This window comes from Gordionus sp. m RMFG-2023, chromosome 4 (genome assembly GCF_954871325.1).
Source record: "Gordionus sp. m RMFG-2023 chromosome 4, tfGorSpeb1-WG-v2, whole genome shotgun sequence".
Lineage (NCBI taxonomy): Eukaryota > Metazoa > Nematomorpha > Gordioida > Chordodea > Parachordodidae > Gordionus > Gordionus sp. m RMFG-2023.
This window is the reverse complement of record NC_088778.1, coordinates 10,743,536-10,758,014: the sequence shown is the minus strand read 5'-3', so window position 1 is coordinate 10,758,014 and position 14,479 is coordinate 10,743,536. Positions and strand designations below refer to the sequence as shown.

Below are 14,479 nucleotides of genomic sequence, written 5' to 3'. Positions count from 1 at the left end.
AATTTTTTTTTAAACAATGCAAATGCAAAACACCACTTAAATTTTATATTTTTTAAAATAGATTTATAGTATTTTAAAAGTTTTTTTTATAAAAATAGAAAGGAACACACAAAATTAGGTATGACTTACTGCATTGCTAAAATGCATTGCTAAAGAGCAATCAATCAAAATTTGATTATATAATCTTTTTTTAAAATAATTTTCAGAGACACTTATTTTAATATATAATAAATCAATTTTTTATTAATTTTATTTTAAATATTATTGGGAAAAAATTTTACTAGCTTATTACAACTCAAATTTTATTTTTCATTTTTAAAATTTAACAAATATATATCCATAAGAGGGCGTTAAATACATAAATATCATAATATCTTCTTATAAAACCAGAATAATGATTGGATAGCACTTTTTTGTATTTGGTGTAAATTGACATTTAATTAATGAGTAGGTTTAGAATCGAAAAATAATAGAAAATTTGTAAGGCATATATTGCTGGCTTTATTTATCAAAATCTCTTCATTTTTGGTTTATACGTGTATATTAACGTGTTAAGCATTATCCTAAAAAATATTTTGAAAATATTATGATTTGACCAAATTCTAAGCACAAAACCGACCACTTATTAAATATTCGATCGACCAAATTTGGTAGTAATATTAATTGAAAAATGTTCATTTTTGTTTTATTTATCTATAAATACATGTAAAACAGTATCCCAAAAAATATTTTAAAATAATATCATGACTTGAAAGATAACCGATTTGAAACCGAAATACTGCATTGCTGGCGTTATCCATGGGAAATTCTTTATTTTTGGTATATATTTGTACATTTCGGTGTTAAGCATTATCCTAAAACAAATTTTGGAAATATTATGATTTGACCGAATGCCGACCTCAAAATTGACCACTACTAAATATTCGATCAAATTTGATAGTAATTTTAATTGAAAAGTTCATTTCCGAAGGCAATAATACAGTCGTATCGGACGAACTCTTGACCAACGAGGAACGCTCCCCTAGCCCCGAGGAACGTGCCTTACTTCTCCCACAATAACATCCACTTTAAACCTTATTGCCTTTGGCACTATTACATTATATACCAATCATAAATTGATAATTAGTACTTTTTGTTAATAGAACACCAAATTAGGGTAATAGGCCGCCAAACCCAAATACTTAATTTTATACAGCGCTGATAAGCTACTCTATATGATCGATAGATCTATTTGCTTAGCATTGTAAAGTCGATAGACTTCCCTTGTCGGGTCTGAAATTTATTAGGAGTACCCTCCTCGGATGAGCAGAAATAAAGCTTATGCATATAAATAGGCAAAAGTTATATGATTACTTTTTATCAAATTTGAATTAATAACCTGCTAATAACTCACCAGGTATTCCCCTAAAAATTTCCGACCATTTTATAATAAGCCATGATTTATATACAATGTAAACTCCGCCATATTTTTGTTTACCAAATTATAACCAATTGTATTATATTGATAATTGTTTATATCAATCGTCTTTACTTTAAAATTGTAGATTTATAGTTTTAATAAAGACAATTAGAACGGCCTGGCACGGCCTCAGCATACCGAATATGGCAGGAAATCAGATATTTTTAAAACAATATGATTTATAATTATATAATAATTTTAAATTTTAACGGCTAATATTTAAAATTATTTATTATTTTTTTTACGTACTTTCACTTTTCATTTCTTTTAGTTTTAGAAAAATGCCTTTTTTAAAAATTTTTAGAATTTTTAATTTTCATGAAATTGAAAAATACCACATCCAGGTAATCTCCGGAGGTGGAGGGAGTAATAATTTTTTGTACTATTGAAATTTTTTTTTTGGAACATTAAAAATTTATTATAATTAAGATTATTTATTAAGTGGTCAGTTTTGAGCTCGGCATTCGGTCAGATCATAATTTCTTCAAAATATTTTTTAGGATAATGCTTAACACGCTAATGTACACTTATAAACCAAAAATAAAGAATTTTCCATGGATAACGCCAGCAGTGCAGTATTTCGGTTTCAAATCGGTTTTCTTTCAAATCATGATATTTTTTTAAAATATTTTTTGGGATAATGTTTTACATGTATTTATAGATAAATAAAACAAAAATGAACATTTTTCAATTAATATTACTACCAAATTAGGTCGATCGAATATTTAATAAGTGGTCCGTTTTGTGCTAAGAATTTGGTCAAATCATAATATTTTCAAAATATTTTTTAGGATAATGCTTAACACGTTTAATAAAAACGTATAAACCTAAAATCAAGAGATTTTGATAAATAAAGCCAGCAATATATGCCTTACAAATTTTCTGTTATTTTTCGATTCTAAACCTTCGAATCGAATACGAATAATACAATTATTCGATTCGTATTTTGTAGGTCTAATAAAAATGGATCAGGAAATAAATATGATAAATAATGAACATATTAATAATCATAACAATTTTTCGAGATCCATGCATAATGTATAATGGATCAGGAAATAAATATGATAAATAATGATTGTGGCACTCGTTTATAAATATATTTATCTAATATATTGCCATAATCTACTAAAATATAAGTATAACACAACCCCCCCCCCCCCCCCATTCCCCTCTCCTTCAAGAAAGTAAATCTAATTAAAAAATTAGCAAAAAAAGAATTTAAAATCAAAGAAAAAAAATTCCAAATGAAAATCAGCAAAAAAGAAAAATTCAAATCCGCATTTACTTCACTCTTTACCTTCCCCTCCCCCTACTTTACCTAACTCCCAATAAAATATGAAGTACTCCTTTATTATGAATAAAGATATCGCATAAATATGACGGTACAAATTTATTAGTAAATTCTATAGTTTAATGTTTAGGTCCTATAAAATCCAATTTAAAAAATCTGATTTATATAAGATCCGATTTTTTGAATTTTTTTTTAAAAAAAATTGATGATTTAAATGAACCCTGAAGCCAATTCTTATTCCCTATTTCCAATAGATTATGAAATTTTTGCCATCAGTTTTGTTAGCATAATTTTTTGAGAATGGGCTAATTTATTTAATTTAGTTTTTTCATTCCCCCCCCCCCCCCCATCCAAAATATTAATGAAATAAATAATTTTATTTTTCAGTGTCTCACGATTATTCGCCCAAATTGGATTCCATCAACGTTTTGATTAGGTCGACCTTAAAGAAATATCCCTATTCAATTTTGAATAGGTATTTTAAGTTAGTAGCTAACGCGGACGATGAAATCACGTCCAAATGTCGTTTAGATCGGTTAAGATTAATGAACATGAGAGAAAAAAACTTTTTATTCGCTTCCTTGAATCTTTTGCACGATGTCACATATACTAAGGACATGCGAAATGACAAAGTTTAATATATTTTACTTGAGGAGAAAGTATAAACCGTTAACCTTATTTTATATTTAATATATTTTACTTGAGGAGAAAGTTTAAACCGTTAACCTTATTTTATATTTAATATATTTTATTTGAGGAGAAAGTAAACCGTTAACCTATAATAAATTTTTTTTTTTTTTAAAAAAAAAACTTAATTTTTATATAGCATTTAAAATCAAATATAACTAAATATCACATCTTACACTTTTTTTTAGTATTATTATTGCTATTACTTTAAAATTCATTATGATGCTCATACGATGAAGTTCTAATTAATTTAAATTATCAAATCATTTTTTAAAGAGAGTATTAGTGGAAGTCTATTTAAATAAACGAAGATATAATAAAACGGAAATTTGGCCTATAGACTTAACAAAGTTTGACTATCTTAGTGTCCTTCCAAAAAATTTTGTTCAGAATGTTCTGATATGTCGCCATGAGCAGGTTTAAAAGTTATATATTTTTTAAAAGAAGAGTCAGGGAAATTGTTAAAATATTTTTACGGCTAGGTTGAAGTTTTAAAAATGTTATTAAAATAATAATTAGGCAAATTTATGTCGTTTTCCTTTATAAAAAATAATTACGGGTCGGATCAAATATTCTTGTAAATCGGAAAATATGTATGAATTAATATTAGGACAAGTGAGTTGAGTAACTTCTTTAAATTATCGTAGGCCATGATTCGAGGATAGAATAATAATATGATAGATTATCGTCAAAAGTTGAATTCAAATTTTTAAAAGGAAAGAAATCATAATTTAATTTTTACCACTCCCCCTTCCCCCCCCCCATCTCTTCCAAATATAACATGAAATTAAGATTGTCATAAACGCCTTGGCTTTCGTATGCCGCGCTCATATCAAAACGACTTGCCCTACCATGTTTCCGAGGGCGAGAGACTTAATTAAAATAGCTATAACTTTCTTGATTCACGAACCAAAAATAACGGATTCTTCGTCTTATCGCAAACTTGTAAACCTATGTTTGAGCCCTTACCTACATAAATGTGCCGAAATAATAGGTAAACGGTCGTCTAAATCCTTGACCACCGATTGGAGGAGTGTTCAATGCGAGCAAATAATTTTATGGTTTATTGATTTCGCTTGCCTCAATTTATCGGGGGGAGGTCAACCGTTAGGAACTGTAAATGATTATTTCATTAAATTTTTAACTGAATTATTTATCTTGATTAAAGATGCATCATCGACGCCGCTTTTTAAAATGACCGATTTTAATACTTGACATCGATACTTTAGAAATGTTAATGGTTTGCATCTTATATGTTCCAATTCAGACCTATGTTCGAATTCCTCTTACTTCAAAATAATTTTTCCCTTTTATTATGCCTGTTCAAATATAATTGAGTAATGCATTAGATTCGATTTATTTAAATGAATTGGAGACATTATAGCTTATACTTCCTTTATAAAAATTAATTTTTCGATATTTATCACAGCAAGATAATTTTTTTTCTGTGTAAACTCTAACTATCCTATTCTTTCCATTTCTCGGATTTGGAAAGGCATCAGCTAGACGAATAATCAAACAAAATTTAGTTATATATTTTATATTATAATTTGATATTCAGTGGGGCTGTGCCGATATCGGATCGGCACCGATATTTAGAGTTTCCGAAAATATCGGATCGAGCCGATACCCATAAAAATGGATCCGATCTTTTTACTTTTCTTTTTTTGTTGTTTTATTTTGTGTATATTTATATATATTACATTAATAATATTTTCTAAATAATTTTTTTTAAAACAATACAAATGCACAACACCCCTTAAATTTTTTTTATTTTTTAAAATGGATTTATAGTATTTTTAAAAGTTTTTTTGGAAAACCCAAAGTTTTATTTATTTTAAACTTTTTTAATAATAACGCTAATTTTATTATTTATACTTTAAATTAAATAAAAGAATTTTTTTAAATATGATATCTGATATGGAAATATTTTACAAAAGAAAAATTCATTTAATACTACCAATATCCGTAAACTTTTTTTAATTATTGTAGAAATAAAAAAATTAAATTAAATGCATAATTCGATTTTTTGCATATAAAATATTGTTTCTTAATTACATTTGGTTCAAAGGGGGTGGTAAAATCAATATAAATATCGGATCGGGTTTGAACCAATATCGGAGAATATCAGATCGGTGAAAAATATGTGGATCAGCACAGCCCTAATATTCAGTCTCAAGTGGCTACAAAATTAAAAATATCAGTCAATATCGGAATAATGCTTCTCTCATCTAGATATTTATTCTGTAATTTACCCTAACTAAGTAAAATTTATGTGTAATTTTATCAAACTACTATATATATTTTAAATATTACTTTCAAGCATTCCTCTATCACAAATGTAAAAATGGAAGAAGCTAACGAAGACCCCAATATTAATCAATCCTACTCTCGCGATGCCATTTTATTTGATATTTTGGCGATCATCTGTGAATTCAAAGAACCCCTAGATTTCTCTCGATATATTAACGTCCACCGTCATGTTTTTTTCGGATTTTTGACAGGCAGTTCTTACGAAGAGTTAAAAAAGATGGCGGTTCTTATATTGAGGTATATATCTTCTAGTTTTGATAGGACATTTGACCATGATTCACAATCAAGCCTAAGAAATATTTCTAACGAGGATACAGATAGTGAAATAAAGATTCATGATGTAAATAAATGCGATGAAAATGGTGATCATGATGAAAACTTGGAAGAACTTAAACATATTCCTACCGGGACTAATGCAGTAAGTTAAAATCATGTTTTTGAATGAAAATATAAGGAAAGTCATTAATTAAACCTGGTATTATTATATACAGTTAGTATTAAGGTATATTTCGAATTTTGAAGTATAGTATTATCACTGTAATTTAAATGTGAATCAGATTTTCCTATGACCATCTTTTATATATTTATGCACGTTTTAAAATCATTTGCTTCGAAAATCACCATTCAAAAATTGCTAAAAATAATTATTATTTTTATAACATGCTATATTTTTCAATTATTAATATTATTATAAGATATAAAGGTAGGAAAAAATTTTTAAATTCTTATTTGTTCTATTTAAAATATTTTTTTTTATCATTGCCTAAAAAAATAACGATTTAATTTTTTGCTCTTTCGTTAAGTATAGAGAGTAGGAAATTATGGTTTGAATCACTTTATATTTAATAATAACCATAACAAGCATATGTTTGGGTTGGTGGGTTTTTTTTATTTATCCATTTTACGAGATCTTTAAGTGATTTAGTATGGCGTTGCTAACGTAGAAATAAACGAATAATAATGATTTTTTAACAAATTTTTTACAAGTCTTATATATCTTACGATTGGAATAAATGGTATACATTAACCGATAGTCAATGGCCTAAAGATACGCTCTCCTCTGTGTACTTGCTAAAATATTACTTGACCCTATCCGACAAGTCTTACTATGGCGCGTTATGTATGATCCAGAGTTTTGAGAAATTTATAAACGAAAACTTCAATGATTGGGGAAGAATGTGGTCGAGAAATTTGGGAATTGATGTAAATTTTTTTTTAAAATGAATGTATAACAAATATTTTAAACTTTAATTATTTATAGCGCGCATTTATTTTTAAATTTTAAAAACATGATTATGTGGGAATCTTATTCCAATACATATGGAGGTATGGAGTATTTACCCTTTCCGGCACAATCAAATTTTTCAAAATTAAAAAAGGGCGCGCTAATTATGGTTTATTAAATTTTCTAACAAACCCGGGTCTATGAAGCATAAGTCCTGAATTTTTAAAACGGTAATTTAATATAGATTACAATAAAATATTATATTATATGTAATGGAATTTATTTTATTTTAGTTAATGGAAAGAAACTTGTTCGTCAGACTAACGATTTTTCACAAGATTTGTTCTGTTATCATAACTCCCAAAGTCGCAGAGATAATCGGACACAAAATCATAAAACCTAGCGTTTACGGATTATTTCAAAATATACGTTATTTATTGATGGAACTGCCTCACGCTTATATTGAAATTTTTAACAATAGCGTTTTCAAGGTCGTAATATTTTTTTATATTTAATTTACTTTCCTTCTTTTAAGTTGAACAAAAAACACAATAAACGTAAACAGGTAATTAAGTAAATTATATAAGTAAAAAAAGTTTTTATAATATGATTAAAATAAATTGAAGTTGAAAATTTTTTAAAATTATTTTTGAGGATCTATATAGTTTCTTTCGTCTAAATTTATAAGCAAAAAGTTAGAATTTTTTTTTGAGAATGCTAATTTGGAATTTTGATTGAATTTTCGTTAAAATTCCTTATTTTTGCAAAATCTTTTGAGATTTTAATATATAAATTAATTTAGATCAAAAATCTTCAAAGATTTTTTATTTTGAGCAAATGTTAAACTGATGTATCATTTTATACCTTATAAAATATTTCAAACTTGAAAGCGTATATATTTGGAACGCTTGTTAGACTTCATTTTATATCTTTTCAAATATGCAAGATATACAGTTTAAAAATGATGCTTTACGCGGATAAAATGCGATATTATTCAATAATTCTTAATACCCCTCCCCCTTCCATCCATGATTAGAAAAATGCCGTAGAATTTTACGCTCACATGGTCAGCACATTTATTTCTTTCGCTCAATTCGTATTCCCTTTCGTGAAGGACCCTGCACCCGAAGGGTACATATCCACAAATCAGGATTTTATAGGTTTTTTTAAGTTCATTTTTATTTTTGCTATATCATTTTTCTCTTTTTAAATCTACTTAGTTTCGAAAAACAGGGAAAACCGAATAGTTAAACCGGTATTAACCGTTATCAATTCCGAACGGAACCGTTAAAATTTGTAACCTTAACCAAACCTTTACCGGGTTGAACCTTTTGATATACTAGGTATGATTAATAATCAGTTTTAACTGATAACTATGTGTCAGCTACCTAAGTTAGCATATAGAAGTGTTCTTAACCATGATGTCAGAAGAGAATCTTGAAAATATTTTAATTATAAATGGCCCAATATTATCTATGAGAGAAATTCAAAAATATTTTATTATATAAAATGTGAAAATCTTGGTATAAAGTCAAAAATACAAAATAAGTTATAATTTCACTATTATTGGAAAAAATATAATATTAGTAAATCACAATTATATAAAGTCATTAATTTTTGCTTTTATCGATTGAAATCCAAGTTCCTTTTTAGCGTAAACGTTTAAGGCAAAATAGCCTAAGTCTATCCTATGCATAGGATGTTCAATCAGGGGGTTTCGATCATTGGGAGTATAAAGCTGAGATAATTGCACTTTATTATGTTTAAGGCTAACCTTTGACTTAGGTAGAATCCCTCTTTGGGATCCTCGGTCCTAATAGAGATCCATTTTTCCAGCTCTTTAAAGAAGGCCAGGGATAGCCGAACGATGTTAGAGTCATGGCGATTAGAGGTAGGAATGTAAAGTTGGCAGGTAGCGATGACGAATATTTAGCGAGTTTATTCGTCTCGGCTTCCAGTAGAGCTTCCCTATTTATATTGGAAGGAGCAAAAGGATCGATGCATGAGAAATCCCAGGTTTTGGAATTCCCCCCTCTTCAAAGGGATCATGGTAGAACCATCAAGACGCTTACCATCGGAATTGTAAAAGCCAGTAGGCTCGAGGGTTGACGGGATGCCAGTAGATTTCAAGGCCCTGGAATAGTATCATCGAATTTTGAGTGCCTAATAAATCTGCCTCTACAGTGCTTGCAGTGGTGACGGCCTTTGGAGTTGACCGATGTTTGATAGAATAAATAAAGACCGATGGCGTGACGTAGCTCATCATTGCTTAAAAGCCGGTCAAGGCTTAGCGATGAGAAAGCTCGAGAAATTAGTACCCGTTGTCTGCGGAAATGGAGAAGAGTAGAAAATGGTCCTTGGGTTGGCTCCTCGATTTAAGGTATGCAAAGGTTTATCCCAGTCCTTCTGTAATGCCAATGAGGAAGGATCGACTAATGAGATAGAGACTTACATAGATCAATTGCTGCAGAAGCAAGGGGTCAGGCTGTTTTGTGAGTGTATGTATGATGGGCTCGCAAGACAGGCGAGAGGATATGAACGAACTAACGGAAAGTAGGGAGGGCGACCTTATGCCAATGCCACCGGATTTATTTGGTAAGGTAGCTTGTAACTAAAATAGATCTTCGAATTTAAGATTGAGTATCTTCTGTGAGGAACTTAATCTCGAGCTCATGCGCAGCGAGGTTGACATCATATTGATTTCGCAACGATAGGAGTGTATATAAAATTCTTGATATTAGAAGGTATTTCTTCAATAGGAAGAAAACTTGGTTGGCTGGGAGGCGGGATAGTATGTCGCGCATGAGGGATATCTCTCATGAAATATTGGCAAGGAACTTGATAAAGGACTCGTCTTTACCTACTGGAGATCCGAGATGTGTCAAAGAGTTCAATGCCGTGATCGAACATAAGATCGTGATTAAGGTCAATAATCCCAACGGGACAATATTCGCTCTTGTCTGGATTAATTCGCAGTCCCAAACTGCTCTCGCTGGATTTTATTATCTTGTTTGTCATCACTTCATCTGGTGAGTCGCCTAGTATACCATCGTCGATATACCAATTATGAAGATTTAGCTTGCATTGGTTATTTATGCCTCGTATATTAATGCCCAGACAAGATGGTCACCTTGTTGTATTCCATCGCTAGTAGGAATTAATCTATCTTCAAATTGGACGTGCGAGGGATTAGCATAACAATCGAAGATAAATTATGAGTATTCTGGGTAGAGGGTGAGGATAGGATTTAGAAACGCCCTATGCCTTAGAGAGTTAAAGGCGTTCGAAAATTCTTTTAATTAAGATATCTTCGCTGGGGTCTGTTTGTAAATACATCCGGGTCATGTGAAGGGATACCTCACATCCACTTTTTACGTAGGCCCCTAATTGATTCGGGCACAGGTGATTGGGTATAGGGAACAATATTCTGCTTACTACTAGGTTAATCGGCGCCAAGTGAGGGCTAATATCTTTATTAGGTTTATGGAGAGCGATGAGTTTAGCTCCGTATATAAGTGGAACAATGGCGGGTGGTATTCCTCCAGTAAGTATACAGTTGATGAGTTGGGTAATTTTTTCCAAAACGTCACATTGTAGTGTGATGCAAGTTATGGTTAGATCCTGTAGGAATATTGGCCCATCAAACCCAGGTGAGGAATCGCGTTTGAATGAGAGAATAACCTTTTTAACGTCGCTAGTGGTATAAGTGGCTGCAATTAGAGGAGCTCCAGGGTAAGACGGTATTTTTTCCTTAAGATCGTGTGAGTGGTGTTTTAGGAGAAGAGTTTGATAAGTTGCTTGATCGTAGGGAGTAAGCATATTGTCAGAGGTTGCCAGGCATATGGCGGATTTAATATTCAGGTTATCCAGTTTTTTAGATATTATGTCTGGCCTTGAGCAGGTCATTTTTGTGATTTTTATTTTTATCTGTGTCATCGCCCTTTAAGGATGTGGAAATGTGATTAATGAGTAAGGGGTAGATAGTTGCATCCTTAATTTGCTGTCATTTTTTGCTGGCAGGATTAGGAACTTGTAAGGTAGTAAAGGCAAATGACAGGGTGTCTAGCCAGTGTTTTACAGAAGAATAATTATTTATCAAGAAAGTCAAGTTTTTCGACAGATGTCTCGCAACTTGAAGCCTTGCTCCCTTGGCTAAAATGGTTTTGGTGTCAATAAAAATATTTATACATCTGTGGTCAGCTGGATTAAACGTGGAAACATTTGCGCCAGTGCAGGTAGGGACTGTTGGGCTAGTAAGCATATCGGCCAACTAGGTGGGAATGGTTTTAGTTGTGAGTAGTGTTGTTAAACTGCTCATTTTGAGCCAAATTTTAAAAATGGCTAACTCAATGTTTTATTCAGAAAAAATATTATGCAAGCCTTAAGATTTTGCTCATAGGTGGCACAAAGGTTTGGACATCTATTAGCGAAATCTCGAGGCTTAGGCAATTTTTTTTTGGTTAAAATATTGGGTTAGCCGTTTTTAAAAATCGGCTCAAATCAAGCCGTTTAACAACACTAGGGGCAAGAGCAGAAAAGGCATATAGGGTTCGAGGAATGGCTAGTGATAAGATGGGTAGAGATTGAGGACACTTTTTTTGGTTTTGATGAGATGTCAATAGCCCCAATTCGGTCACTTTAATAAGTTTATTACAGAGTGGACAGTTATATTTGGAAGGTGCTGTGTTGATGTCTGGTAGGCTCATGAATTAGAAATTTTTACCAGATTGTGGGAGAAGCTGAATATCATTATTGTTAAAATTCACAATTGTGTTTATGGCTAAATGTATGTATTGTTTTTTAAACTAAAATTCATATAAGTAAAATGTAATGAAATTTATGTTGTTATCAATGACCATCAATCATATAGTCCATTTACTAACAAATTTAAAACTCTATATGGAATAATTCTATCAATAGTTATATTGCCTCCCATATCAAATAGGCACAGTTTTAATACTTTATTCTCAAATGAGTTTATATATAAAGCTTTAATTGCAAAGATGGTTTAATAATGGGGTAATTGATCTATATAATTATAACAGCAATATTATATTGTAAGATTTGTGATGGAGAGGGAGGAATACTGATGGTGAGTAGAATCAGAGAGTGTATACTTGAACACCTAGATGCAATAGAGCTGTATAATATGCCTCAAGGAGGGCAAAGGCCATATTTAACATTCGAGTTTGTGATCAATTTGGGTGATTATGTAGAATCTCAAATTTATTTGAATGAAATGATTTATAAGAATATGATATTAAATTAGAGTGAATATAATGTTATTTTAAGTGGTTTTTAACTGATTAATATATATTTTGAGCTTAATTCTTCTAAAGTATCTTTTTGATAAAATATATAACATATAAAAAATTATTTTTACAAAAAAAAATATATAATATCCTGCAATCCCTGCTCCAATGGCTCCTACACTTTCTGAGTCATGGAAGCAGAATACCCCCCCCCCCCTCTGAAAAGTACTCCCCCCCCTTTGAAAATATAGTTAATTATTTTTTGACACCTATAAATTTCAAAAATAATTTTTATTGCATAAATCTTTAATAGATAAAATAAAATGTGAAAAAATATATACTTTAAAAATATTATTCTTAAATGAATAATTTAGACAAATTAAGGGAATAGAAAGCGAAAGAATTTATAATTTCATCAATATTTGATTGTTTGAATAAATTTTATTTCCATCGATAAAATGGTTAAATTATTAATAAATGGATCTTTCATGGTATTACTAAGTCTTGCTTTAATTAATTTAATTTTACTCATGGCCCTTTCGGTAGTACATGAGGTGGTAGGAATGGTTAATAAATATTTATGTAAAATTATTAAAATAGGGAAAGGAGAAAAATTTTAAAGTAGACGATAAGGTGAAATAAAAAAATAGTTTTTCCAGTCTGAACCATAAGTCTCAGAATTATTATCATCATCAGAAAAAGAAGCTAAATAATGTATTAGTAAAAATATTTTAATTAAATAAATTTATTATTCTCAGAATCTGACAAATCTTTAGATTCTTTAAACTCTAGGTCACATGTAATAATTACATACCCCGTTTTAGCCATCTTAATATAAAAAAAGTATAAACAATTAAATATTTGATAAAAAAAATTACTTTGCTATTCTTCTAATTTTGAAAAATATTCTAAAAGCTATTATTTCAAAGCTGATAATATATCGTAAAATTAAGCCTACCATGTCTTTTCTAATGTGGTCTGTCCATTTCTCATCTCTTATATTATGGTATGTGCAATTATTTAAGCATTTTTACTTATTTTGGTTAATATTTTTGGGCATATTTTGAAATTGGAAAATAATTTTATGGCAAGGAATCTTGGATAACAACCTAATTTGCTAAATATCGAATAAAATTTATTAAAATGTAATAATAAGACCCCAACTTTCGGTGTCCAATTTGTTGCACAAACATGTAGTGTTATTAGAGTAATTAGTTATATTTTATTTTTGTAAAAAAGATAAGGAACTATTTACCTTTTTTTAAATGCTAGCTACTTTTAGGAATTTAAAAAGACCTCAGAAGCATTATAAGTAAGAAGGAATATTCTAAGAGCAAGGAACCACATCTCCCCTAAACTACAAACATAAATAAAATAGTTTTAATTTAATAAAAAATTTATAACTAATGCATAACCTGATTTTCCTAAAATATATGCTACTTACCTTTACAATATTTTTCTTCAATTTGTATTTGTTCATTTTTTTCATCCTCAATTTCTTCTGTTCTACAAATTGAAGTAAAAATGAACAATATTTAAAAAATTCTAGATATTATTAATAAATAAATATTATAAAAAATACTTATTAATTCCTAACTCACTAATAATAAAATAATCATAATTGATATAACTAGAAATAATCATATTGATAAATTAAATTACCGTTTTATTTCTATCCCTTTAATTAAAAAATTTTCCATTTTATTAATATTTTTGTATAATGTCAGGAAAAAAGATTTTAATAAAATATATTTTTAAAAAATAAGTTTTATATTGGAAATTGATATTCAAAATTTGCAAAATTTTGACTGGAGGGGAGGGGGTGTAAAATTTTTATTAGCTAAAAATAATATATATGGAAATTCTTCCCCCCCCCCCCCCCATCGGTAACTCCCCTATTGGTGAGTTCGAGCTGTTTAGCAACACTACGTCAGCCATAAACATTTCCCATATTTTAAATGAGATGATTAACTCTTGAAGAGTGAAAAAAAACAAAATACACTTAAAACTTCGTATAGGTTAATTGATTTTTTTTAAATGGAAATATTTTAAAAATATTGGTTCAAAAATAAGATTATAAATAATAATCAATCTAAATATCGTTTATCGGATCGATTTTTAGGTATATCGGTAAATATATGAATTGATGAAAATTTGTGGATTAACACAACCCTATTTTATAAACCAGTTATCATTGAAACAACCACCATACAACTCCTACATAAAAATATGGGAAATGATTTTTACATATC

At 29.5% G+C, this 14,479-nt stretch overlaps 1 protein-coding gene across 1 annotated transcript in view; it reads left to right on the top strand.

Moving 5' to 3' along the window:
- Positions 1 to 14,479, top strand: part of LOC135928616 (uncharacterized) — a 68,857-nt gene that overhangs the window by 24,980 nt on the left and 29,398 nt on the right. Inside the window, exons 4-10 of the mRNA XM_065465072.1 lie at positions 3,138 to 3,382; positions 3,714 to 3,854; positions 4,230 to 4,553; positions 5,761 to 6,168; positions 6,738 to 6,953; positions 7,269 to 7,466; positions 8,012 to 8,135. Coding sequence (XP_065321144.1) covers positions 3,138 to 3,382; positions 3,714 to 3,854; positions 4,230 to 4,553; positions 5,761 to 6,168; positions 6,738 to 6,953; positions 7,269 to 7,466; positions 8,012 to 8,135 — 1,656 coding nt within the window. The remainder of the gene's footprint in view (positions 1 to 3,137; positions 3,383 to 3,713; positions 3,855 to 4,229; positions 4,554 to 5,760; positions 6,169 to 6,737; positions 6,954 to 7,268; positions 7,467 to 8,011; positions 8,136 to 14,479) is intronic.